The sequence below is a fragment of the Colletotrichum chrysophilum genome (assembly GCF_026319265.1).
Source record: "Colletotrichum chrysophilum strain AFK26 chromosome Unknown scaffold_311, whole genome shotgun sequence".
Lineage (NCBI taxonomy): Eukaryota > Fungi > Ascomycota > Sordariomycetes > Glomerellales > Glomerellaceae > Colletotrichum > Colletotrichum chrysophilum.
In genome coordinates, this window is record NW_026517598.1 from 1 (window position 1) to 25,516 (window position 25,516).

Below are 25,516 nucleotides of genomic sequence, written 5' to 3' on the forward strand. Positions count from 1 at the left end.
GGAGGACGTTAGGAAGAGGAGTGTACTTTAGAGTATATAGCTTGAGCCTGCGGCCCTTCACGCCATATACCCTTCGGGAGGTCGGCCGCAAGGGCGGTTGCGCCCTTGCCGCCTCGGCGTTAAATACAACAACAACAACAGGTCCTATCGTACCTATTCTTGTTGGTCCATCATTGGGTGATGATTTTCCACACATTTTGGATTGATGTAGGCATACCTTCGTCTGCAGAGAAGGCAGGTGATGCTGTCGGCTGTGGTCGAGGGAAGAACGGGGGATTCATGCCTGCCATCGGCACGGTAGCAGCCGTGTTCTACGACCGAAGGAAGTTGGGCCCAGTCATTCCTTAGAAGTCACGGCGGCACCTTCTGGGAACAATGACGAAGAACAGCAACTACGGAACAGCGTGCCCCTTCGCTGGGAAACGCATGAGACTCTCGTGATCCCTCGTCTGAGTTCCCATGTGCTTTAAGCACTTCGCGACGGAGTCGCTCAGCTACCTTTGTACACACCGCCACGAGAACAGTGATGAGAAAAGCAATCGCGGAGCGGCTTCCCCTGTGTATCCACGGAGAAACCATAAGACTCCTAATTTGCTATTTCTGAGTTCGCAGGTAGTGGTAAATTTCTTATTGTCTCTGAATTTTGTATGGTGTTGGAATCATAGGCCTTACGTTCGATGCAGTCGCCCTCGTCACTCCTGAAATGAGAGTCGTAAGTCTTGGATTCGGTACCGTATGTATTATTATGTTATCTGCGTTCACCACTGAAAGCTCTCCTCGAAGTATTCTATGCGGGGCTCAGAAAATACCATCCTGACTGCGACCGCGCGTCTACTTTCATCCGCCATCCTCCCTGGACCACTTGCGACTACCGCCAAACTACCCTCCTCTCCGGTATTTAAGATGGCTTGAATGACTTTTTCAACGTTTAAACTGTGAAATTTCCACTCCGCGAGGCGATATGTGGCCTGATCGTCAATCCTTCTGTTGTCCATGGTAGTCACATAGACGTGAATTTTTACCTGCCCATAACTTGAGATGTTCTTCAACTCGTGAGTGAGTACGTCGACGGCCAATCCCACCTGTCGTATTGCCCAGTGAATTTCGATTAGCTTGGGTCGGGAACAAGACGTTGTGAGTTTCTTGAGGTATGAGAGCGGTACCGCAATCCCACTGCCCCCAACCACAAAGAGCACCTTGCTGAACCGCTCCAGAGGGAGGGCCTTTCCGTACGGACCGTCAAGCGCCACAAGTACTCTGGCTGGCTTTGATTTCTCGGTCTCGGCGTAGTCCTTCAGCCGCGAGGTGAAGCTGTCGTATGGTCGAATCAAAAAAGTCATTTGCCGCCCGGACCCAAATGTTCTGGCTCTGGTGTCCTCGGAAGAAGCGGCCCTGTGGTCTAGAAGAGGTGAGCTCTCTCCCAACGACTCGCCGCATTCAGCTGACTCAGATACTGACGCCACGGTGAACGGGTGGCTCTCCCAAAAGTTCCACTTATTCAGCACCATGAGATAGTAAAACGTGCCGGGTTCAATGGTATAAAGACTCGAGGAGATTGGGACGACGACTCGAATCATGTGAGCATCCTCGTTGTAGGTGACCAGAGCCCATGCGTTCCAGAACCGTGGGCTGAAGGCCACGATCTGAGCCCCGCGAATGACACGGTCTAATAGCCATATCATCGCTGGAACCCATACAAGAGGATCGTAATCGCCTTTGAAAATCGAAACATGCCTTCAAACGTTGTCAGTTTGCCGTCCCTCGTCCGGTTGCAGCACGGAACTAACCCTAGCATTGTCATGAGTATCAAGACTGACAGGGCAATGTGAAGCATAAGGAAGAGCTCGTATTGTCGACGCCGAAACCAGAAGGCGGATGAACCAACAAGCAAGCACATAAGTATTGTGGCCTATCAGAGAGTCAGCTGCGCGGAAACTAGTATTTGGCGAAGTAACTCACCATTTCACCCGTCCACCAATAGGTCAAGTTACACATTCGCCAAAAGTAATCCCAACCGCCTCCTGAGAAAGATCAGTAACGATGCGTTTCATGACTTCACATATGATCTTACTCCGGAAGATGAGAACTGTATAGCCTATAGAGTGAATTATGGCTTGCAGGGTCGCGACCCGGGCTACCCAGCGGTGGAAATTATTGTATGTTTTAAAGCCCCAGCCTGTGAGCCAGATGACGAGATTGTTTCTCATCCCGAACAGCCAAATTAAGGGAAAGTTGGCGAACGACAAAACACCAGTTCTATCGGAAACATGGCGGAGGACTTGCATCGTGATGGAAGGATAGCTTCGAGTCCTTGTCGTCAGTATCAACTGAGATGACACGATCACGGTGCTTGGAAGAACTCACAAGCCGTAACCTTCAAATATTCTGTACCCGCAGACGGTGCACGTCACATTAAGGAGCAGAAACAGCATCAGTGTCAATGTCTGCACACGTGGAGGTAAGGTACCCCAGCCTCCGAAGTCCTGCACACAGCGCTGACCAAACGTCGCTGGCGTCAGAATCGTGCGTTTTAGCCATAAGCTGCTGGGATGTCGGTGGGCGTGCGATTGCGCGAAAGATGGACCCCAGTGCATGAGTGCTCGGTTTGCCATGCCCACTGTGATGATCACCGCCCAGAACATCCCCATCGCCCAACCGTAGTTGAAATGCTGATTCCAAATGTAATCGTGTGCGTCCTGGTTCGGGGTGAGTGAGCTGTCTTCTAGATTTCTAGGATGAGTGTTTGCAGTGAGGAAGTAACTAACCAGCGTCCGGGCCCAAAGTTCGTAGTAGGATTTTGACGGCAACATGAGCACGTTAACGCGCTGGGCACGGTCTGGACTCGTCTCATTGAACCTGGCAATTTGAGCGATGTCTTCGTCTGTAATGTTATTGATGATGTCGCGTGGGGGGAAATGTGAACCGTCCATGTCTTGACATGAACTGTTCAGGCTCTTGGACTCTGCAACCCAAATCTCTTTGGAGCAATACAAATCCCAGCATAAAAACAGTGATCGCTGGTAAAAATGGCTAGTGCACTCTTGCACGGCAAAAAATGCCTCAGTCGGGGCATCTGAAAATCGCAGCGTCCGGAAGGTCTTTCGACAGGCTGTCCCGCACAACCTGCCGTACGCTTCGGACGCAGCTGCTTGGGTAGCAAACAAGAAAATTATGACAATGTAGCATACTTCAATATCCAGCTGCCAGTATCTCATTTTTACTGAATGACCCAGAATGCTTTACAAGTCGTGGTCTAAGAGGTTGGGAACCAGAAATGTGGCGGGTGAAGTATTCAAACTCAGGGCGGATGAGCGGGTATTTATCAGATGATCAGATAACGAAGGCTTGTGGGCCCAACACATCACGTGTGCATCACTCAGCTAACGACACCCCTTCACAGTCATTTGTAGGACTCAATGGGTAAGTGATATCGCGCAATTCATTTTGCTGACATTGTTTTATGCGTTTTCGGGGTTAAATTTGATCTCAAGTGAGGATGGAAACTCCATGTTCGTATGACACGAAACCACGAAACGATGGCTTCAGATACTTGCTGTAAACAGGCTTTCAGTGATCACAGGCGGCAGACACCGGGTGAAGGCGACTGGGCAGCTACTGGGTAGTGCTAGGACATTGGAGCTGACGTGACAGGAACGCTCAGAAAGCGTAAAAACCACCAACAAAACAATACCATCTGTTGCCTCGGTTGAATGAAGGACTGGCCTGATAGAGTGTCGCATGGCAGCGACATAATTATTTGTGTCTTATTGAACAGATCTCAGTGTTTCTCTTAACAAATCCACCCTCCTACAATGAAATAGATCCTGCGATTGCACCAGTCCTCCTGTCCGTCAAACGATTTGCCAATCATCCACCATGTCCAGAAACGCGTGGGAAAATCCCATTCAAGCATAAACTACTTGCGATACAAAGCCAGCACTTTCTGCCAGAATGTTGCGCGCTCTGGCTCAGTAGTGACTGCTTCGTTCGCTGTGCGCTGGTTCGGGACGTCAACGACCTCGCCATCGAGGCCCTTATTGTTGACGGCATTTTGCTGCTTGCCGAGATAGAAGTTGGGCATGAAGAAAGAGGCAATGAGAGGGATACAAGACAGGCAGATGGAGGCGATGGTGATGTGCCCGTTCACAATAGCGTAGGCGCGTACGCCACCCTGACGAATGGGGTCGCTGAAGCTGTATTTCTTGAGCGTCTTGATGTTGCCGTATATCTTGGTAATCACGCTGCTCGAAACGCCGGGCATCTCCTTGTGCATCTGGTCAACCATCTGCTCCGTCCAGATGCTTGTCGCAACGGCGCTGCCAATGCTGGATCCCAAGGTAGACCACAGGGTTATGATGGAAATAAGCGAGGCCACATCGTCGTGGGGAACGGAGGCTTGGACACCGACGCGGGCACCGACCACATTGAGGGAGGAAAGACAAAAGATGAGCTGTGCAGCCACGAGGCGAGCTGTATCTTGAGTCATTTTCCCGCTCGGTTGGATCAGGAGACCATAGCCAAGGATTTTGGCAGCAGCTCCGAAAATCATGAGACTTTTGTAGCGATGGGAGATACGGTGAACCAGACCGACGACAGGTCCAACCAGACACAGGCCCATAGTGGTTATACCAAGGAAGATAGTCCATTGATAGGTAGTCCAATCTTTGATGATGAGGATGTATGACGAAAAGTAGGTGTTGCGAACGGATGAAGCCATCTGGTTGAAAGTATGAATAATCACACCCGCAATAAAGGCGCGATTCTTTAGAATACGCTTCGTCATCAAGGGCTTAGGAGCCACGAATACTTCGAAGAAGACGAAGCCGACGAGGATAACGAAACCTATGACGATCATGGCGATCATACTAGGGTTCTTCCATCCGCCATCAGCGCTCTTGGCCAGGGTAATTGGCAAGAGAATGAGGGAAAAGGCAAAGCCGAGGAGGATAAGGCCGATGATATCGATATCAACCAGGCCGCGATACGCAAGCTTGGCCCAGTACACCAAATTCTTGGGCGTCGCTTCGGAAGTGCCGGTGCGAACATTCTTGGAGTCGGCCATGGTGACCATACCTGCCTTCTCCCCGCGGCGTTGCATGGCGTAGAGGGTCATGATAGCGGGGACCAGAAGAACTGGTACGAGAATCGCAAACATTCCCAGACCCCATCTCCAGTCGTCGTAAAATCCCTCAGCAATAAACCCATTAACGGGAACCGTCACAATGAAGGGTAGAGATAGGCAAGCGCTGAAGAAGCCACGCCATTCTAGAGGGGTCAAGTCGGCGACAATAATGTCACTTAGAAGATCCAGGCCCGACTTGCCGACGGATGTGAAGCAAATACCGATCGTATAAGATGTGAAGGTATGTGCGCTCGCCGCAACAACAAAACCTACGGCGTAGAAAGCAAGGATCACGACATATGTTGTAGGTCGCGACGTGATATCTGCTAACTTTCCGATAAAAGGTTTGCTGATAGCACGAATAATCTGGCTGGCGGTGTTGACGGTACCGAGTTGGCTGTGGACTTTGAATGTTGACGCCGCTAACGTGCCGAAGATCGTGGTCGTAATGCCCATGTCCAGGGCGTAGGCGAACATGGTGAGGCCGACGGAAGCACCAAGCAGCCAGAGCAAAACTTTGCCCTTTTTGCCGGAATGGTAGAGAACCTTATTGAATGCCTCGACCCTGCCAACGCCAATGGCCTTGGGGCTCTCGTCGTCGGACGCGACGTAGTTGGGTTTCTCAGTCGGCTCGAACATGTCCTCGGTTGCGGCGTTCTGCACGGGAGCGTGCTGGGGCTCGGGGCCCTTGGGACGTTTGTCGTCGACAGCGGGCGTCGACATGTTGGGCAACGCGTCGAGCAACTGGAGGTTCCGAGATGAGGTCGAGACTACACAGAGGTAGAAAGGACAATGAATGCCAGCACAGCAAGAATACGGTGGGGAGAAGAAACAGATAGGGAGGCAAGAGCAGAGAGGACAGAAAACTCTGCAATCACAGCGATACTTGATCTATTGTCGCCTCGCCTGACTTTTTGGCAGTGGAATCTGGAATGGCGCAGTAGGCCGCTGATCGAGTTGCCCCCCACTGCGAACCGAAGCGAAGGATTCCCTTAGACAACGAACAGTGGTCCGTCGTCGGGGTTAAGAATGTGTAATGGTTTGACGACTCGACCCGGTGGGTACATCTCACGGGCGACATGCCTAATGGAAAGATTTTCCCGGTAGGTTCCTACGCCAGTTGAGGCAGAACCAGCAGCACACCTAGACCCATGCGAAGAGAGACAAGCTCGGTTTTCTTTTTTCCGAATTCTTTTCAGACCCTTGCACGTATTATCCACTAAAAGTGCACCATGCCATCTAATCAGGTGGCTATATTTTAGAGTGAGGGGATCATCCCACTGGCGGGTGGGCAACTGCGGAGACTACCCATTTCCTTGGCAAAGTACCCAGTGTGATGGGACTGTGCATCTTGGTATTTACCATTGCTATTCCATTCGGGCGACTCGAAGTCTCTGAGTCTAGGCCGAAATCTTAGGAAGACGGGATCCTCTCCGAATGCCCTGAAGGCAGTCGCTTCTCCGAGACATGTTTCTCGACACATGAAGATGGGCATCTGTCGGAGCGGGCCAGGCGGCTAGCACCTTGGTACTGGCTTCACGTTTTCATCTCCCTAGTTCCATGGTGGCCTTGGCATGACAGGGTTGCTCAAGGGCTGGTGCCCGGAAAACGGGATGGGCGTGGTGGCCAAAACCAGTAGCTCGTACCAAGCTGACGGTTTGCGTGCCTAGTCCACTAAGCGGCTCAGGCGGATACGGATGAGCGGAATACTTTTGATAATGATTGTTATGTCTATGAATTACCCTGTGTCTTTGAGAATATAGACGTCCTCGATCAGAATTCGGCCCTCTGTGGACTTCGCGAGTCTAAGAAGAGCAATACCCATGGGCGATCGTTAGCTTGCGCTCGGTGGACTCTGGTCAGTTTCCTCCCAAGACTCACAAGTAGTCTTGCCCGCGACAATCCGGCCGACAATGCCGATTTGCTCACCAGAACGGATATCAAGATTCAAGTTCTTGAGCGCCAGACTCAAGCCGGGTCGATAGCTGAGCCTAAACGATTGAAACAGGATACGCCCTTTGCTTGGCTATCTTTGGTTTTTGAGACGCTTGTCTACGCGTTTGACGTTGTGTGCAGGCTTTTGTTCGATATTGTACGCGTAGTAGAGCATCCTCTTCACCGAGTTCATGTTGTTCTCAATCCCGGCGCTAAAGCGAATAATGTTGCCAAATGCAGCTTGGGCAGCAAGTATGCATGACAATGCTCCATTGCACCAACCGCTTTCAAGATCGTTAGTCCAGACAACGATTTGTCAAAGCGCTCATAGATACGAGTCCCATGAAGGCTGTTGAGACGGCGCAGTTCTCGTGCAGAAGGGCGCTGATACATGCCGGTCCAAACGTAGAGGAGCAACATACTAGTAGCAATGGCTACAAAGATCGACAAGATGTTGAACACGGAGAATGCGATGGGGGCCATCAGCACGTCTGAGAACGCTGCAGTGAAGACGGTTGGAGCACCAGAAGCAGAACAGGGCGAAGAAAGTGCTCGTCAAGAATGGTCCAAGAGACTGCTCGAGGCCCCACGCGGCGTGACCTCCCATGTATTGGCTCTCTTATATCGCTAGGTCATGGTTCTGCTGCCGCCAGCTGAGCCACCCAGGCAAGACGACACTTGTTCCTGAAACACGGACGCGAAGAAGAGAGGTTCCGTCATTAAGGCGTTGCCAAATTGGACGTATCGCAGGTACATCTTCCCACTAACGGTGTCGATAAGGCGCTCTTCGCTCTGCAAGATTTCCCTCTCTCGCTGCTGTTGGAAGGTTGGTTTACCGGGGCCTGCCAGAACAGCTGTTATATCATCTTTCTTTTCATTTTCTCCTTGGACTCCAGCGTTTCTCGCGTCCACTTCGTTCTGCTGGGCCGCTGGAGAGTTATCTTGGACTTCAACGGTCATCTTCGACTTTTTAGACGAGGCCGGGGTTGAGTCTCTCTTACCACTGATGACCTTACATAGGCACTGAATGAACCATTCAGACAGGGCATTCTGCTCATCAACTGCCCGTAGACAGCTCAAAGCCTTTAGTACACTATTAGAACTACAAAATCCAGCGTAACGTAACTCAACAGTCCCTACGCCAGAGACAATCCGTCTGAAAGTCAAGACAACCAAGTATACCGAACATACCTATGTAGTGTGTACATGGGTGTGGATGTATGGCACGTTCAATCAGTCGATGTTGTGTTCTCTTACCGGTGTTTGCCAGAAAAGGGCAAATGTGGACTTGTATATGGTAGCCTGGAAGAACCAGGAGGCCGGGCATATCCTCTTTCTGGACTGTAGCGTATATTGCGATTGGGCGGTTCTCCCAATCTGATATCGCCCGTGTACGTAGGACAACGGTGCGCTGCTCGGTCCGAACCGGAGAAGTGAAAAAGTCCGAACTGACATAGTATTTAGGACGAAAAGATGTCAATGCAAGCGCAGGCTCTGGCTTTTACTGGGTGTGATCTAATCTAATCTGATCTGATGGATCAAATTGATGTGTCCCACCGGGTGGGCTTTCGCTTGCGGGGTGCCACACTGCATGAAATATGATAGGTCTCGTTCAGAGTGGGTTGTCAGCTTACTGCGTAATTAGTCGATAGCCACACAGTTCGAGTCGGTGACTACTCGCACTGGACAGCTCCTCTTCTTCTTCGTATTCTGCCCCTCCCTCGTAATTAATATGCAGAAAGGTTCATCAGAGGCTATGCTTAGTTGTTGATTGGAATGTTCTCAGTGCTATCTATTGTAGAGTAAGAAAGTGCGTGAAGTACGTCACAATCCTGTGGATTACCTATCATCCACTAATCACTCGTCACTCGTCATCCAGACTAGGGAAAACATAGTTAGCAATGCCAGTCAAGTAATAAGGAAAGGGGATTGACTAACATGTCTCGCTTCATAAAACGAGCGGCGGCAGCATCGTACGCCGGCTCAGTCATGATGTAGTCTTTGATGACACTCGTACCATTCCGGAGAGCAGCCACTTGCTCCTCGGTACACGTGCTTGGGTCCAGCACGTAGCAGAAGTCCTCATACTGCGGCGGGACCTCATTCCTGATCGCAAAGGTGTCCGACGGGCCTTGAGTGCTGTAATTCGAGTTCAATGCGGTGTCTACCTTGCCAGTCGCGACGTCAAGGTTGAACAAGGCACGGTTGAAGATTTGATACGCGGACTCTGGCTGGTACGCAGGTACCGCATGGCCTGCTTGGTAGACTCTGATGAAAGACAGATTCCCGTACTGACGAACTTGACCGCCTTCGTAGGTCTCATTTGTGAGAAGAGGCTGATACCCCGCCTTGGCGAAGTTCTCCTGATCGGCCCATGGGATGGCGAGAGACACTTGCTCTCCACCGATCCAGTTACAAGCAAAGTCGCGATCACCGAACATCAAAGACACCTTGATGCCGCTATGTAGCAAGTATGCAATGTCCTCAATCCAGCCCGGACGCGGGTAGTCTCCGATGCCACGGAAAGCAGACGACGAAGCGCTGGAACTACCGGTCCAATTCAGAGGCACACCGAGAGCGGTTTGGATGTGCGGCTGGTTGAGATATCCGGCGGTGAAAGGTGCCGGGAAGAGTGTTGGGTCGATCTGGGTCACGTCGTAGTAATCACGGCCAGAGACGTCGAGGTAAGGGTCGCGGACGTTGTTTGTGCAGAATGTTTCTGCGTCTTGGCAGATGGCGTTTACGCTGGCGTTCGTGCCGATATTCTCGGGGTCGTAAGAGGAAGAGACTTCACGACAGGCGTCGATGCGGTCGCGGCAGCCGCCTTCACGGTAGTATGCGTCCACCATGCCAGCATATACCGTCTCATTGACTGTTTTGATTCCATAGGTGTTGTTGAAGGCCATCTCAGGGTACGAAGGCCACTGAACCTGACGATCGATGCAGCCGTTCACGATAAGCAAGGTGTCAAGATTGAGGATGTACTGCTCCCCTTCGGTTCCGTCCCACGTCCCATTCTGAATCTTCTCATTTTGTTCCTGGAAGTATGCAGCAAAAGCAGGTCCGTAGCGTCCGCCATACGATTGGGTGGCAATGCTGATGCGGTCGTTGTTCGGGTGGTAGCCTGGAAACTCCTGGAACCAGACCTGCGAGAAATGCCAAAGTGCAATGGCGGCGTTGCGGCTGCCCCAGGATGTGGTGTTGCGGTTGTCGACTGGGAGAGTGCCCGTTTGGAACGTCACGTTTTGGGCTGGGATCGGGGAAGATGCATTCAGGGTTTGAGTGCTTCCAAAGAGGTTGCGGGTCACGTTGCGGAGAGTGTTGTAGGAGAAGCCGACTTGGACAGGTTGGTCGATGTAGAGCATGTTGACTTTCTCAGATTAGCCACGCATACGAATCAAAGATTTTCAGAGTACGCATACCGTGGTTGTTCCATGACCATTCGCTGGGTCGCGTGGAGTTGGAGTCATTGTTGATGTAGCACGGCCCGTTCTCGTTGAACAGCCCCGGCATTGACGAGCTGCCCGGTCCACCGTTCATCCAGATTGAAAGTGGCGCATTTTCCGGATCTTCTTTGGCCTCGAAGAACCAGAAAAATGTGTTGATCTCGTAGTCTTGCTCTTGACCCACTCCCTCGAGAGTTCCGGGAGGGAGGTGAATGTAGCCGGCGTATGTCTTGACACCCTCGGTTTCCTCACAGAGATTGGGCTACGGTCGTTAGGTGTTGTCCAAAAAGACGGGGTCAGAGCGAATACCTCTTTGTAGGATATCGTGATGTTTTCGTCAAACTTGGACTTGAGGACTGTGACTCCTTCAGGCGTCGGCGGGAATTGGGCTAGCGAAGACTGGATCAAAGCTGTCGCAACGGCGACAACCGAGAAAGATTTCCGCATCCTGTCGACGATGCTCAAGCTATGGTCGGCTTCAGATCCAAGAAAAAGAGATTGCAAGATCTTCCTGGCGCGGCATCTGGGGGAGGACGAGCAATCGATATATGTCATTAACTCTGATTTTCCCCGCTCGTGTTGATTTCTGACCTTCCTACTTCGGCGCTTGGTGCTCAATGATTCACCATCATCGTGCGCTTATGTACGGAGGTTGCACCGCCAAGGAAGTCGTATCAAGCTTGCCCGGAAGCCGATTCAGTTTTCTGGTGAGAGGGGCAGGGGATGGGTGCGGGGTCGCTAGGAGACCCGGAGGAGGCCAAGACTCGGCTGCGGGATGCGTTGAGTTGGCGGATGAACTGGTCAATGGGAGTGATTGCTCGAAGCTTTATTCCCGCTTTGAATGCACCGCTGGGACAAAAAGTCCATATCAAACATCCTGCTCATCCGGGTGCTGGTGATCCTCATGGTGCATCATGGTGAACCTTGTGTACAGCCGATAATTGAATACACGACAACGACGACAACGACAGCAGCTGCGACAACGATCATCATAGCGATAACAACAAAACAGAAGCTTCAATCATCGCGACGACAATATTCAGGATGATTGGACAGCCGATGATCAAGGCACCAAGAACAATAATCTGAAATAACAGATAAGACGAGTAAGGAGTACTCCGTCCGGCTAAGTGGAAGCATCCGTTCGGATAGCACTCCCTAACTTCAGACAAGACAGCCGCACTCGCGTTCAATGATGATTCGCATGAAAAGCCAAGATCTTATGAAGTTCAGATCATCACTTTGAAAGAATAGCTGGCACTGAGGTTGGAGTCCTTGCGTTTCAGTTATCATCCGGACTCAGCTCCGAACGGCCCGAGCCAGAGTGGATTTCGACCGGGACCGGTAGGTGGGGAACCCCCCGCTCGGGTCGGGGCCGGCATGGGAGGTGGATCGGCACGCAAAGCTTGAGGCTTACTCATACGCAAGGTCCTACGTGCGGAGGTCTCGGCGTCTGCCTCACTTTTGCCGATATTGTCGTCGGGATCCGGGACCAGATTGGCCTGTGATTGCGACATACCTGGGGGAATGACGCCGCCGAATCGCGTTTCAGGGTTCCCCGCAAAGCCGGAACACAACGAAGATGACGCCTTTCCAGCTCGGGATGGCAAACAGCTGGAAGCGCACCACGACCACTGAGAGGCATGGTGTTGATCGTCAACTATATGTGAAAGCATCCTTCCTGACAAATGCAATATTGAATAATGGCGCGGTGATTGGCCCGCTGAGATGTTGTTGGGGAATTTTATGTACACTTGACCTCGGATGCGCATGCCGTCTCGAATCGTGATTCGATTGTCCCCACTAACGGATGTTTGAGTCAACATTAGGGCGTTTTTGACCTCGTGAGGACGATGATATAAACGTGTAAAAGCCGGCCTTCGAATTTACTACGATCTCATCAAGCAAACCTCTCAGACCATCATCGAAATGGCCGCCGCTGCAGTTCAAGCTCCTCTCCTCGCAGGACCTCCTGGTCAACCGGACATTGGCTACGCGCCTAACCACGACAACTACCTGGCAAGGATTCAGCGCCGTCATGAGCAAGAAAAGCTGAACAATTCTCTCCCCGACGGGTTTCCTCAAAAGTTGGAGGCAAAGCTCGTCTGGGATGGCAACACTTTGGCTGAGACATACGACTGGAACTATGTGTTAACGGATGCCGACAAGAAAGAGGTCGATGAAGCTCTCCAGCACTTCAATTGTATGTGAATAACGCATGTTCGTCAACCTGGACCGTTTGAGTAACTCTCCTTGCAGCACTGAAGAAGCCCCTTGGTGAGATTAACCAGGAGACATTTCCGCTGCCCAACTTGCACAAGACTCTTCGCGCCATCTCCGATGAGGTTCACAACGGCCATGGCTTCAAAGTTGTGCGCGGAGTACCAGTCACCAAGTACAACCGCGAAGAGAATGTGATCATCTACGCCGGAATCTCATCTCATGTCGCACCCATCCGCGGGAGACAAGACACTCAATTCAACGGCGAGCCAGCGGACGTTGTCCTCGCTCACATCAAGGATCTCACCAAGGTCGTTGACGCTCAAAGAATCGGGGCACCCGCATACACCACCGATAAGCAGGTATTTCACACTGACTCGGGTGACGTGATTGCACTTTTCGCCCTTGGTGAGGCTGCTGAGGGCGGTCAGAGCTACCTTTCAAGCAGCTGGTTTGTCTACAACGAGCTCGCTAGAACGCGGCCTGATCTGATCCGTACATTGGCGGAACCTTGGAACGCTGATGAGTATGCAATCCTTTCCTCGTGTGGTCGGCTGTGATACTCACCGCAGATACAGGTTCGGTAAGGACGGTAGGTCGTACAGCACTCGTCCTCTGTTGCACTTCCAACCATCGGAAGGCGACAAGCCGGAACGCTTGATCATTCAATACGCGCGAAGAAGCTTCACCGGATATTGGGGGCTTCCGCGTTCATCTGACATTCCTCCCATCACGGAAGCTCAGGCGGAAGCCCTCGATGCTCTGCACTTTACTGCTGAGAAGTACCGAGTATCCCTTGACTTTCACCAAGGAGACATTCAATATGCGAACAATCTGAGCATCTTCCACGCACGTGGAGGGTTCGTTGACTCTGAAGAAAAGCAGTAAGTCGAAGACCATTAAACGACGCGTCAGCTGAATTAATGCTAACACTTTGGCCAGGCGTCACCTCACACGCTTGTGGCTTCGAGACCCCGAGCACGCATGGAAGACGCCGGATGCGCTGAGGGAGAGATGGGACAGAGTGTATGCTGGAGTAACTGCGGAGAAATCAGTGTTCCCTCTGGAGCCGCAGATTCGCAGTGCTAGTCGAGGTGAATTTAAGCCAGAGAAAGAGGACTCAAAGGCGTAGATAAAGGAAACGTCTCATAGTAGGCCTGGCCAATTGCCTCTTGTCCATTCGGCTGCCACGCGTTTCCTTCGCGCCAGGTGCATCTCCAGTGAGCCAATGAATGAAAGAGGGTCAAAGACAAAGTATCATCCCACGTCAAATGTAATCGAATTGGCAATCACGAAGTAATCTCCTATCTCATGACTCGCTCCATTCAGTATTGCCCATTCATGGCTGATTGAATGCCAGTTGCGAGTTGTAAGCTTGCGCAGCACGATCGCATCTTCCCAGGACCGGATGACGTCGTCACGGCATTGCACCAATTGGGCTTGGCCTCCGCGGCCTGAACCAACTCCGTCTACTTAAGCCGACTGCGACTAAGGGCATCTGCAAGACGTCTGGGAATACATCGGGCCAACCGACACACCATCAACACCTGAGCTAAGACAACCTGCTCCAAACCTTATCATCCCGCCTGTCGTTGGATTGCTACAACTGACCCTACAATTGCGTTATCGGGACCCTGGAACGCACCGTCACAATCCCCCACAGTCCGACGCGAAGATAGCGACCTAGTGCCGACTTCAAGTATCGGTATCAATCAGCATCGCGTCTAGGCGCTGCATTGGTGATTTCGTTCTGGCGTTTCGGGGATGCAGGCACCCTCGACCCCGGGAGATAATGCAAGCTGGCGTAGGCGCATGGGTCTGTGGGTTGGGAGAGCGACCGAGGCCGAGATGGTACCCCGCGGGATGCCATGATGTTGGTGTTTACATAAATATACTGCCATACGATCGTCCAATGTATGAAACCCCTGAGTTCAGTGCGTTCAGCAAGGTCGCCTCCTCCATTTACTTCATCGTTGTTATCTTTCTGCTTTTGACCCCAGATTGGTCACAAGATGTCTTTCCTACGGCGACCGTTCAAAATTCGCGACAATGAAGACAGCGCCGATGCGAACTCGGGCCATGAGTCGGACGTTACTGATGGAAGCCTTCACTATGTCGTCGAGAAAGGCGGAAACGATTCAGGTCCCTCCTACCAGGAGGCAACGGGTGCCCCAGTTGAGAGGAGTTCGCCGTTAGGATATGCTGTCGGGCCCGTCACGATCGTCTTTCTCAATGTGAGCAAAATGATTGGGACTGGTGTCTACTCAACTCGTGTATTACGGATATCCTCTTCTTGACATATGCACTGACAAGCCGCAGCTTCCGCCATCCTCAAGGGTACTGGTTCAGTCGGGCTGAGTATGATCTACTGGGCCCTGGGATTCCTGACTTCAATCGCCTCCTTTTCCGTATATCTTGAATTCGCTTCGTACTTCCCAAACAAATCCGGCTCCGAGGTAGTGTATCTGGAACAGGCATATCCGCGACCGAAGTGGTTGTTTCCCACGGCGTTCGCCTTCCAGTCTGTGGCACTGTCTTTCAGCAGTGGCAATGCTATCGGTAGCCAGCCGTATCCTTATCTCTTGTATCTCGTTGCTAATTCAATTTTGTCCTTTCTCAGTATCTGTTCAAAGTAGCAGGGTCGACTCCAGGGCCCTGGCAGTTGAAGGGTGTGGCGGTGGCTGGGTACACTGTCGCCACATTAGGTGAGCTCACCTCGCAAATCTGAAGCAAGATCTTTCTCAACTTACTGACTGGGTCCTCCCAGTTGTTGCCCTACACAACAACTTCGCTTACCAGTTCTCCAATGGAGTCGGTGCAGTCAAGCTGTTGACGCTAGTCTTCATCGCCATTACTGGATTGGTTGTACTAGGAGGCCACACCAAAGTCCCTGAGCCGCATGCAAACTTTGAGAACTCATTCGATGGTCAAGCGACAGCTTACGGCTTGACAAATGCTCTTTACAGAATCATTTTCTCGTATGCCGGTTTCGAGAACGCCTTCAACGTTGTGAATGAGGTTAAAGTAAGTCTGATAATGATTGGGCAGTTTGATATCGGTCTCTGTGTCAGTACAAAACGCTGACAGGATAACGTTCAGAACCCGGTGAAACAAATCAGGAAATACGGATGGATTTCTCTTGGCATTGTGACTGTCCTCTACATCTTGGCCAACATTGCCTATTTCGCAGCCGGTACGTCTTGGCCAATACACTTTTGCTGACTTCAGGCGATACTTACTCACTTTGGACAGTACCAGAAGCGGACTTGGCAGCAGCCGAACAGATCGCAGCAAGTCTATTCTTCACCAATGTTTTCGGTTCCAGCGGTGCGGTTAGAGGGCCCAATTTCCTCATTGCATTGAGCTCCTTCGGCAATCTCCTGACGGTGCTAATCGTATCTTCTCGAATGCTACGAGAATGTGGAAGGTATGGTGAATATGAGCATTTTATAGAAGATCATACTGATAGAGCCTTTTTTTCAGACAGGGTGTTCTGCCCTATCCCCGGTTCTGGGCATCAACAAGACCTTTCGGCACGACCCTGGGTCCTTATCTCGTCAAATACATCTTGACTATTATCATGATTGTCGCTCCCCCCGCCGGCGACGCTTTCAACTTTAGTATGCTTCATTCATCGCTACTCATGCTTTTGAGAGCTTGGGAACTAACATAAATCCAGTCGCCGATCTCCAGGTCTATCCTTCCGCCTTCTTTGGCTTTGTCATGTCAGTGGGGCTATACGTGGTCCGCTGGCGTCGCAGTCGCCTCAATCTTCCTCCGCCTGAGTTCAAAGCATGGGACGTCATTATCATCTTCAACATCGCAAAGGACTTATATCTCCTCATCATGCCTTGGTACCCCCCTGAGGGTGGCGTGTTCGCCGGCGATGTGAGCTTCTGGTATGCCACATACGTCGTTGCCGGCATCGGCATGTGAGTTGGCCCCAGGAAAACCGGCATTGATGAAGAACTCGAACTGACAACAATTATTAGTCTTCTTGGCTGTGGTGTGTACTACTGGCTTTGGATCTACGTGGTCCCGAAAGCGAGGGGCTACCGTATCAGGCAGCAGGTCTTGGAGCTGGCCGACGGCGCTCAGAGTCACAAGCTTGTCAAAGTCCCGGTTGCCGACTTAGCTGAATGGGATGCCACGCACGATCATGTTGGACGGCCGCTGCAACAAGTTGCAAGTGTTCCAGGATCCGAGGAAGAAAAGAAGCCAGTAGCTGTGTGAGGTTTGAAGGATTCAGGAGCAATAATCAGCAATCGGCTATGGTGGCGGGAGATAGATAGTTGTTCATGTCGGTCAGCATTTAGCCACCCATCCATCGACAGTTACGTTTCCTATGATCTATTAAGCTAAACCATGGAGGAAATAAGAATGAGGCAGCCAAATAAGACGTCATGATCCAACCTTGGTAGGTGTCTTGATTGCCGCAGGTGCCATTACTATCACCACAATTTTGTCGTGATCCTTGAGTAGAGGGTCTGCGACGAAACTTCTATTAGGTCATGATTAGATTCTTGGTTTGCAGTATTGACGTAGTATCTAGTTGCCAACTCAACGTCCCAGACGCACTCTCCGATCTCTGCCAGTATTAAATTCATGCCTTGCAGGTGTTGCAGTTAGCCCGAGTCCAATCGTATCTCCAGTTCTCGTCCTTCTTGCTCTGATCCATCACGCCATAGCTGATATCCATGCAGCATGCCAGCTGCGCTCCATTGCAGGTGTAGCCCGGCCAGGAGGTGGTGCACGTGGAAATAGCGCTAGCGGCGAAGAAGACAGCAGCGATGGCCGCGGCGAAGCCTGTGATCTGCATGGTAGGCTAGGTTTTGGTCTAGTCACCAACTTAGTCAAAGCTTGTTTGGACAAGAACTTGTCATTGCACCTACAGTGACAATTGCGATATAAACTATGTATAATATGGTTCGCGATTTGGTTGATTTGGCAAAGAATGATGGTGGTTGTAGGAAGATTATTTGACTTAAGGTTCTGGCGCACCCTTTATAGTTCGGTCAGTTATGCCGGCCAAGGCGAGAACAATTTGTGTGTAGAACTTCTAATCTATCTCAAATGATAGTGGATTGTTCTATAGTATGATTGTGTCGGAACTCAGGAGTAATTCGTATTTTAGAGTTATCCCGCCGGCCGAGAAATCATAGCAGCGGGCTAGAACCATCTCCCGTCGGTTGGCCCATGACTCTGATCCTGGGAAGTGCTGGTCAGCCTGTGGATACAGAAGATATGAACGGATTGTCTCCCGTTGTGAGGTTAGTATTCTACTCTTTGCTTGAGCCGAACACTCTCTGACTTGGCCGTCGGAAGGAACCCGTCACGCAACACGTGTGGTTTACTATCGTAAGTCAACTCCACTTCTTATATCCGAGCTGTCCACAGCAGTCGAAATGCTGCACGTCCTCATAAGCCAATATTGGGTCCACTCGACAAGCCACAAGAGTTCCACAAAGCTAGCTAGATGTGCCAAGAACGATGGAAAAGACCGCCAGTCAAGCCGCCTAAAACTTAGCGCCGTTTTCCAAGAACACTGAGAAGCAAAGCGAAGTGACACAACAATACATGACGAATACATGCGGATTCGCAGTATGTATGTCGTTCATGACGACCTCGAACACCATCTATCTCTCCTTGTTCTTCATCCAAATGAAGCTCGAAAGAGCTCGGCAGCAACCTAAGCTTCTCAACGACATCTCTTGACAGTACCATTTGATCGATGGAAGGATGCCTGAGAAACAGTGAGCGATTGAGAATGAAGCTGACCATTCTGGGCAGCATATTGCCTATGTAAATAGTCTCCTCCTTCGAATAACCAGATGCCTCAGCTCAGTGGCGCTAATTGTGGCCACTCGAGCTCGGGCCAAACGCAGCCATTGTGATTCACATGCTCACGACGCAGACCAAACCTGGACAATCTCTGCCATGGGTGAGGGCCAACTCGGATCTCTGTTTTTGACCTCTAAGAAAAATACACCAAAGTGATCGAGATTGAGAATGAGGGAATGTCTCTTGCGAATATTTTTCAAGCACACCTGTGGGGCCCTAGGAAATCCCTGGAGCCCTGGCGTTTGGAGGAATGCTCCGAGTTTGATATCTTGGTCGCGCTGATTCGAAGGGAAGTTCGTCTCGTGGACGGTTGACGACCTATGCTCACATTCCGTCCGTGAGGAATGGACTCGAGCATCTGATCTCGGGAGCAATCACTCTCTGGAAAGGTATTGCATGTTGAGTAATTGAGCCCACTCTTCGTCTTGCTAATTGCCGTACCCACTACTTATGTCTGCCACTACTTACGTCGTGAGAAACTGACAGTTGGGGGCGGTTATCTGATCCGGACCTGGAAATGGTATCTTGCAATCTATGCAACTGAACTCCGTTTGCGCCCTCGGATTACTAGATGATCTTTTCATCCATGCCACCGTCTCGGGGGGGTATTAGTACTGGAAACGCCATCTAGGGTCTTTGTCGCCAGGCCAGTCGCTCAAGTCTCCAATAGCATTGACTTCCTCCGCAATCGCTTCGCGCCTCTTGTTTTCTCCCTTGAGAACGAAGTACAAGACAGCACAAACCGCAATGTTGGCGATCAGGTATGCCAAAGCCAGAGAGTGACCGACAATGTACCGCGGGCCATCATTTGAGCGATACAGCTGAGTGCCCATCACCGCGCCGAGGTTGCCAATGGTGATCTGCATGGCATTGCCCACGGCGCGCTTGGTCTGGCCAGAGACGTTGATGGCAGGCCATGAGAGGACCAGGGCAGTAGCAGGGTAAATGCCACCGGCGGCAAAGAAGGTTCCGAGGTATGACACACCAGGCTTCCCCGCGGGGTCGGTGTTGGCAAGGAGGATGATGTAGCCGATGGCTGCGAAAGCGGAGGATCCCATGATGAAGAACGCTCTGCGACCGGTTCGTTCGGAGTAGATTGCGACGGTCAATGTCGTAGCAAAGGCAAGAGCGTAAGGTGGAATCGTGAGCAACTGCGCCTTCGCAGCAGTGTATCCGAGGTTCTTGATAATGGTAGGCTAGATATGTCAGCTTGTATCGCTCAGCATGTGTACATTCATGACCTAGCACTCACCAAAAACAGAGAAAATGTGTAGAGGGGCAGGCTCATGGTGTGAAAGCCCAGACCGTACAACCAACACTTCGGGTCCTTCAGAGCGTCCAACACGTAGGCCCACGTGAAGCGCTCATCGTGAGTGGCATCGCTATCGGCAGCCAGTCGGGCGCGGATGAAACGACGCTCCTTGTCAGAGACGAATTGAGCAGTGTCGGGGTAGTTCTGGATGAACCAATACGCGGCGACGGCAATGAGGACGGTAGCAATACCTTCCTGGTCACAGAATTAGTGTCATGGAGGTGCCAGGTGAAGTTGAGTACGAACCAAAATGAAGATCCATCGCCAACCATTGGCCCACACAATTCCTTTCATGTGTCCGATGCCCTGAGTCTTGTTAGCAAGCTGATTGATTGGTGATGATGTCGAAATACTTACCCATGCGAGGATACCACCGAAAGCACCTGCAAGAGAAGCAGCACTGAAGAAGAGGGAAATGCGATATTGCCGCTCGCGACGCCGATACCACATGGAAAAGTAGAAGACAACTCCAGGGAAAAGACCACTTTCCGTAACGCCAAGGAAGAACCTAGCGACAAAGAAACCGGCCATGTTGGTGCAGATACCCATCAGAGTAGCAACAACACCCCAAGCAATGGTGAGAGTGGGAAGCCAGAAGCGAGGGGTCGTTCTCTTCAGGATGATGTTGCATGGGATCTAATTGGAGGTCAGAGACATGCGTCGGTAGTTTTCCAAGTCTTGAAAACGACTGTTGACCTACTTCGAAAAGAACATATCCGATGAAGTACAGGGTGAGACCGGTGAGATACTCATTTCCAGCTGGTGAGGGTCAGCTGGCCATTATACTTCAAACGACACCGTGTCTTGCGAGCTCCGAACTCACTCATGTGCAGGTCGTCGGTGAGACCCTCGATTCTTGCGTTACCAACTGCTCTTGCATCAGCACTTACGTCTCTCGAAATACTCTCACGATGGCTCACCGTTGGATCGGTCGAGGAAAGAAAGCAGGTATAGGATTCCGACCGCAGGCAGAAGCTTTGCGTCCAGCTTCCGTAGCAATGCCTTCTCGTTCACTGCCTCCTCTCCAATCTCGATCTCTGAAGGACTCTCCGCTCCGCTAGACTCGTTCAGTGGCGCCTCTGACGCCTTCTCGGGCGCGAGGTCCGGCTTCACCGCGCTCATCCTGAATGTCGCGCAAGAGCCTCGTTCTATTCGACGATTGTTCTTTGATGTTGTTTCCTGAGGAAAATCTGTACGTAAAAACCTTCTCTCGGTCGCGACCTCAGCCGTGCATCCACCTGAAGTCGATTTTGACGCGGGTTATGTGTTGGGTGAAAACTCTATGGTCACGCGCACGGCTTTTCAATGCGGACCCAAACGGATGTGAAGAGACCAGACGGCCGGGTTCAAATCTCTGCAGGTAATTAAGACATAAGATTGGCGAGGGAAAAGGACCTTGAATTGGGGGCCTCGCTCCTCCTCAGCTGGGTGTCATTGTGTCGAAGCTACGCGTATCTGGGAGCATTTCTCACTGCCGTTTCCCTGGGTACGCATGGCATCATCGGTCCATGATGACATTTACGGCTCCTCATTCCAATTTCATCTTAGCTACCGTTGCAGATTGTCGGCGTCGAGTGGATTACGCGATCGGTGGTGGATGATGAAACACAATTTCTGCTGGTCGTGATTGGCTATTGGCCCTTCAAGGTCGGATCACGACATGTTGAAGCCGATGGCGACATCGTCGAACTGGGGCTTTTCCCCCAACTTTCTCCAACAACCCCCCAATTGTCGCTCTGTGATAAATAACACAGTTCGCTTGGCAAACTTCGAGGTGAACCCCCACGTGTCTTTGAATGAGCTAACAAAATCTTGTTTCTCCGCGCGGCTGGATCTGACACCTGCAAGTGCCGGCGAACGGTTTGTGCGGGCGAACATGAGGCCGAGAAGAAAGCCGACCGACCGTGATGCGGTCCCACTCCGAAACTCCGATGCCGCATTTGTCCCCACATATATCCGATGTACCCACAGTTGCGCATCGGAGCAACACGGACGATCGGCAAACGCCCAAAGACCGTCATTCATACGGAGACACTCAATGCACAAAAGTCTCGGTGTTTAGTTCTTCATCGAACTCAATCAGTATATCACGTTCACTAACTGCTAATGCAATCGGGATCGCCCAGATGCATCTCAATCAGGAAAAGATTCATCTGCAGGCCCACGAGCGTTTAAGTCCGATCACCAAAACCCATTTCAAGTGAAATGAACCCGAAAGTAGCGGGAGGCTCGCAAATCATTGGCGAAGAACATTCACAAAGGCAAAAGGCAAAAGAGAAAACAAATTTCCCATCCCCGAACAATTTTATAATATTTCCTACTATACACTAACTATCCTTTTTTTGTCCTTTTCGAAAACCCTTTAAGAAATAAAAGCAAATGAACGACCTTCTATGCAAATAGTGAAAGATAACAGGCTAAGCGAGTGTTTGAACCAAGACCAACCAAGGAAACCATTCAGTCATCACAAGCGTCTGGTGTACAATCCCCCAAGCTCAAACTCGCATCCTCGATGAGTTTGGCTTCGCTCAGAGTTGAGCAGCAGTCGTAGGCAAAGCCATGAACAAGGAAACCGCCATGTGTCCCCCGATCAGATCAGAGACCTGTGCGAGAGAGTAGCGGTCTCTCGGAGTTGGCGATGCATTTAGCAGGCGGTGTCGAAAGCGACGAAGGTCTGGCCGTTGGTGGGGGCAGGGAGCTGAGCAGCGGGAACGTTGAAGAGGCGGCACTGGACGGGCTCGTTGGCGGAGGGCTTGCCGAACTCAACAGCCTGGCAGCCAGAGGTCTGCTTGCAGAGAGCAAGGCAGGCGTCCTGGGTGGCGATGTCGGAGCGGGTGACCAGAGGGTTGGGGGCGCTGGTAGCAGGGCCGGTGGGGGCGGCGCCGCAGACGTTGCGCTTCTTGGGCTGCTCAATCTGGCCGTTGTTACCAGTCTGGCCGTTGTTGGCAGCCTGACCGTTGTTGTTGTTGGCCTGGCCGTTGTTGTTGTTGTTGCCGGCGCCGTTGTTGTTGTTCTGGGTGGGGGCGGCGGTAGGGACGCCAGTGCAAGCCTTATCGAAGACCATCAGGTTAGAGTTGCTCTGGGGAGGCACCTGAGCAGCCGGGACGGCGTAGAGGTAGCAGAGGGGAGTAGTGCCGGTGGGGGGAAGGCCGAAGACGAAAGACTGGCAGCCGGAGTCAGCCTCGCAAAGCTTCTGGCAGGCGTCGGCGTTGGCCGCGGCAGGCTGGGAGCGAGGCTGGACGTCAGCGTTGACGGGGCCAGCAGGCGCGCTGTTGCAGGTGTTGGCGCGGATGGCGAGGGGGCCGGCCTGGGCAGCGGCGGCGAAGGCAACAATGGTGGCGATGGTGAACTGCATTTTGACTGTTGGGTGGGTGTTTAAAGAAAACTGGAAAGTTGACTGAAAGATGAGCGAAAGAGTGATGATTGCTGAAAGAGCGAGTTAAGAGAGAGAGAAAGAGAGAGAGTAGGAAAGATGCTTGTGAAAGACTGTTGATTGGATTGATTGTTGGTGGTGAGGAAAGAAAAGGTTGTGATTTCGGGGCGACGAAGGCATTCTTTTATATTCGTCGTGAGCAAGTATTTCGGCTCCTATTCCCACCACTTCCGCAGCATATCGACTGACGATCTACGCAGAATGGACGTTTCGATGGAGATGGAATCTTACGACGCGCGTCTCAACACCGCCAGCCTTCGGCACAAGTGGGCGGAGAACATGATCGACATCACGGATGTCAAGCGGTGAACTTGAGGTCTTCGTCACGGGCCTCACTGCTTGCAGGGAGTTGGGCGCTGTGCGATGCCGCTGAGGCCGCCCCCAACCACTTAGATGGCACTTTCCATCTGATGTTTGACGTTTCATCATTCGCTTGACGTCTACAGCCTCAGCGGGACAGTTGGGATACTCCCGCGAAGTGGGAGAAAGTCCTGGAAAGTTTCAAGGGTTCATCCGGCATATTCATGCGATGAAGCAACAATTCTCCTATGCGTTTCCGTCTGTGGCTGGAAAAACACCCGATCAACCTGTAACATTCAAGCTTCGATTCGAGAAGCTGAGATTGATACTCTGGGGCAAGACCGACTTCGGCACTGGCATGATGCTTCCAGGCTTTTTCCGATATTCTCTCATACTTCCCCACGTTTTCCTGCTATTATTGGCAGTTGTCTACCAATGAACTGACTTGCAGCGCAGTTTCCGTGAGGGAGTTTCGGTACGTAACAAGCGAGTGACATTCCAATCGATAGTCAGACATCTTACGTTACCCGCTTCTGTGGCACGGGGAATTTGAAGCTTACTGCATAGTAAGAAAGCCAAGCATGAGGCTCACGGCTAAACTGGCCCTGCCGGGCTGCCGGCTACGGGGCGCCGCTTGGCTTTCATTGGCAAACATGTCTGGGGACGTGCAATAGACTGGGATACCCTTGTTCTGTTTCCGCCCAAGCTTTGCGGCTCCCGACGCCTGTTCCCCCACATTCCAGAACGATTCCATCGCCCAGCCAATCCCAACGTTCAGGGGTAACGGTCAGGGGTTGCGTTTTTTTATTTTCTTGACAACTCTTTTCCCCTGAACAGCCTCTGCGACGTGGGTATCCTTCAAGTGATGTGGGCTTACGTTCTCATCCATTCGCGGACCTCTGCCCTAACCGAGCCTACTGAGACATGTTGGCCGCGGGGGAGAAGCCATATCGAGCCAAACAGTAGCAAGCCGCAGCAGCGCACAAACATTCCGAAAATATGCTTGCAATCTCCCCTAACTCTTTTGAAGTTAGGGCATAGCCATTAAGGCGGGGAAACTTCAGCAGTGCAGCCCTGCCTATAGCGGAGAAACAACTCTGTCTGTTATTAAGACGTGGGCCGCAGTCGTGAGGCTGAGCTTCCAAAGTCTGACCATCTCCTATTTCGGCGACTCGTGACCGGTGGTCATTGGCTCAAATGCAGAGGTGACGAGTCCACCATGGGGGGGCATTGGGGGCTGAATTCTTCTTCAAGCCGAGCGGGTGAGCGGCATGCACGCACACGTGGAAAATGGTGAGTAGAGTTGAGTTGGGAAATTAGCATCGTGAGGGGTTGACTTTGTGCGTCGTCACCAAAGTAAAAATAGGCCCTCGGTTAAACACAATTGTCGGGCCGTGTGGTAAATGTGGTCTCTCATCGTGAGGGTTCATTGTTGTAAAGGGTTGTAAAGGCAGATGAGGATCATCGCCGATTTCCACATTGGGATCCGGGGGCTTACGAATTCGGATGATGCGAGTCGCGCAACAACAAACCTTCGATGGAGAGAACAACACCGCATTTGCAATTGTCGACTTGTTGTTGACTGATGATCAATGGCTTGCGTATTTTGACAATGATGAGCCCTCGAGTTCTGTTCCGTCACCACGGATATCACGGGATGTTTGAGCTACAGACCGCTACATCGTCAGTTACGTGGAAGCCGCGTCGACCTAAACCAATGATACCGTACTTTGACCATATAAGAGCATGTTATAGGCGAACTAGTGATGTTACGGTCAGCTATCCGACAGTAGGGTCTGCTAACAGAAGTTGGGGATTGACGTTTAAACAGTACACTGGGGTCGTGGTCGTAGGTCGTAGGTCGTAGGCTGTAGTAGATCAAGTCTTCAGAGGCTAAGGTGATCAGT

At 51.5% G+C, this 25,516-nt stretch overlaps 6 protein-coding genes across 6 annotated transcripts; 2 read left to right on the forward strand and 4 right to left on the reverse strand.

Moving 5' to 3' along the window:
• Positions 1 to 3,916: 3,916 nt before the first annotated feature.
• Positions 3,917 to 5,845, reverse strand: COL26b_014220 (uncharacterized protein; the record flags this gene model as incomplete). Its single annotated transcript, XM_053186797.1, has 1 exon — positions 3,917 to 5,845. The coding sequence occupies one exon, from the start codon at positions 5,843 to 5,845 to the stop codon at positions 3,917 to 3,919; it is 1,929 nt and encodes a 642-aa protein (XP_053029253.1).
• Positions 5,846 to 8,921: 3,076 nt separating this feature from the next.
• Positions 8,922 to 10,950, reverse strand: COL26b_014221 (uncharacterized protein; the record flags this gene model as incomplete). Its single annotated transcript, XM_053186798.1, has 4 exons — positions 8,922 to 8,937; positions 8,996 to 10,427; positions 10,480 to 10,765; positions 10,813 to 10,950. The coding sequence occupies 4 exons, from the start codon at positions 10,948 to 10,950 to the stop codon at positions 8,922 to 8,924; spliced, it is 1,872 nt and encodes a 623-aa protein (XP_053029254.1).
• Positions 10,951 to 12,432: 1,482 nt separating this feature from the next.
• Positions 12,433 to 13,855, forward strand: COL26b_014222 (uncharacterized protein; the record flags this gene model as incomplete). Its single annotated transcript, XM_053186799.1, has 4 exons — positions 12,433 to 12,706; positions 12,763 to 13,249; positions 13,302 to 13,607; positions 13,666 to 13,855. The coding sequence occupies 4 exons, from the start codon at positions 12,433 to 12,435 to the stop codon at positions 13,853 to 13,855; spliced, it is 1,257 nt and encodes a 418-aa protein (XP_053029255.1).
• Positions 13,856 to 14,735: 880 nt separating this feature from the next.
• COL26b_014223 (uncharacterized protein) lies at positions 14,736 to 16,956 on the forward strand (the record flags this gene model as incomplete). The annotated part of the gene is made up of 8 exons (XM_053186800.1): positions 14,736 to 14,957; positions 15,344 to 15,428; positions 15,491 to 15,747; positions 15,811 to 15,916; positions 15,976 to 16,055; positions 16,211 to 16,343; positions 16,403 to 16,655; positions 16,716 to 16,956. 8 exons carry the CDS (start codon positions 14,736 to 14,738, stop codon positions 16,954 to 16,956), a joined length of 1,377 nt encoding a protein of 458 aa, XP_053029256.1.
• Positions 16,957 to 19,172: 2,216 nt separating this feature from the next.
• Positions 19,173 to 20,998, reverse strand: COL26b_014224 (uncharacterized protein; the record flags this gene model as incomplete). Its single annotated transcript, XM_053186801.1, has 5 exons — positions 19,173 to 19,760; positions 19,817 to 20,071; positions 20,234 to 20,512; positions 20,577 to 20,635; positions 20,797 to 20,998. The coding sequence occupies 5 exons, from the start codon at positions 20,996 to 20,998 to the stop codon at positions 19,173 to 19,175; spliced, it is 1,383 nt and encodes a 460-aa protein (XP_053029257.1).
• A 1,522-nt stretch (positions 20,999 to 22,520) lies between these two features.
• Positions 22,521 to 23,231, reverse strand: COL26b_014225 (uncharacterized protein; the record flags this gene model as incomplete). The annotated part of the gene is made up of 1 exon (XM_053186802.1): positions 22,521 to 23,231. One exon carries the CDS (start codon positions 23,229 to 23,231, stop codon positions 22,521 to 22,523), a length of 711 nt encoding a protein of 236 aa, XP_053029258.1.
• Between the last annotated feature and the right edge of the window lie 2,285 nt (positions 23,232 to 25,516).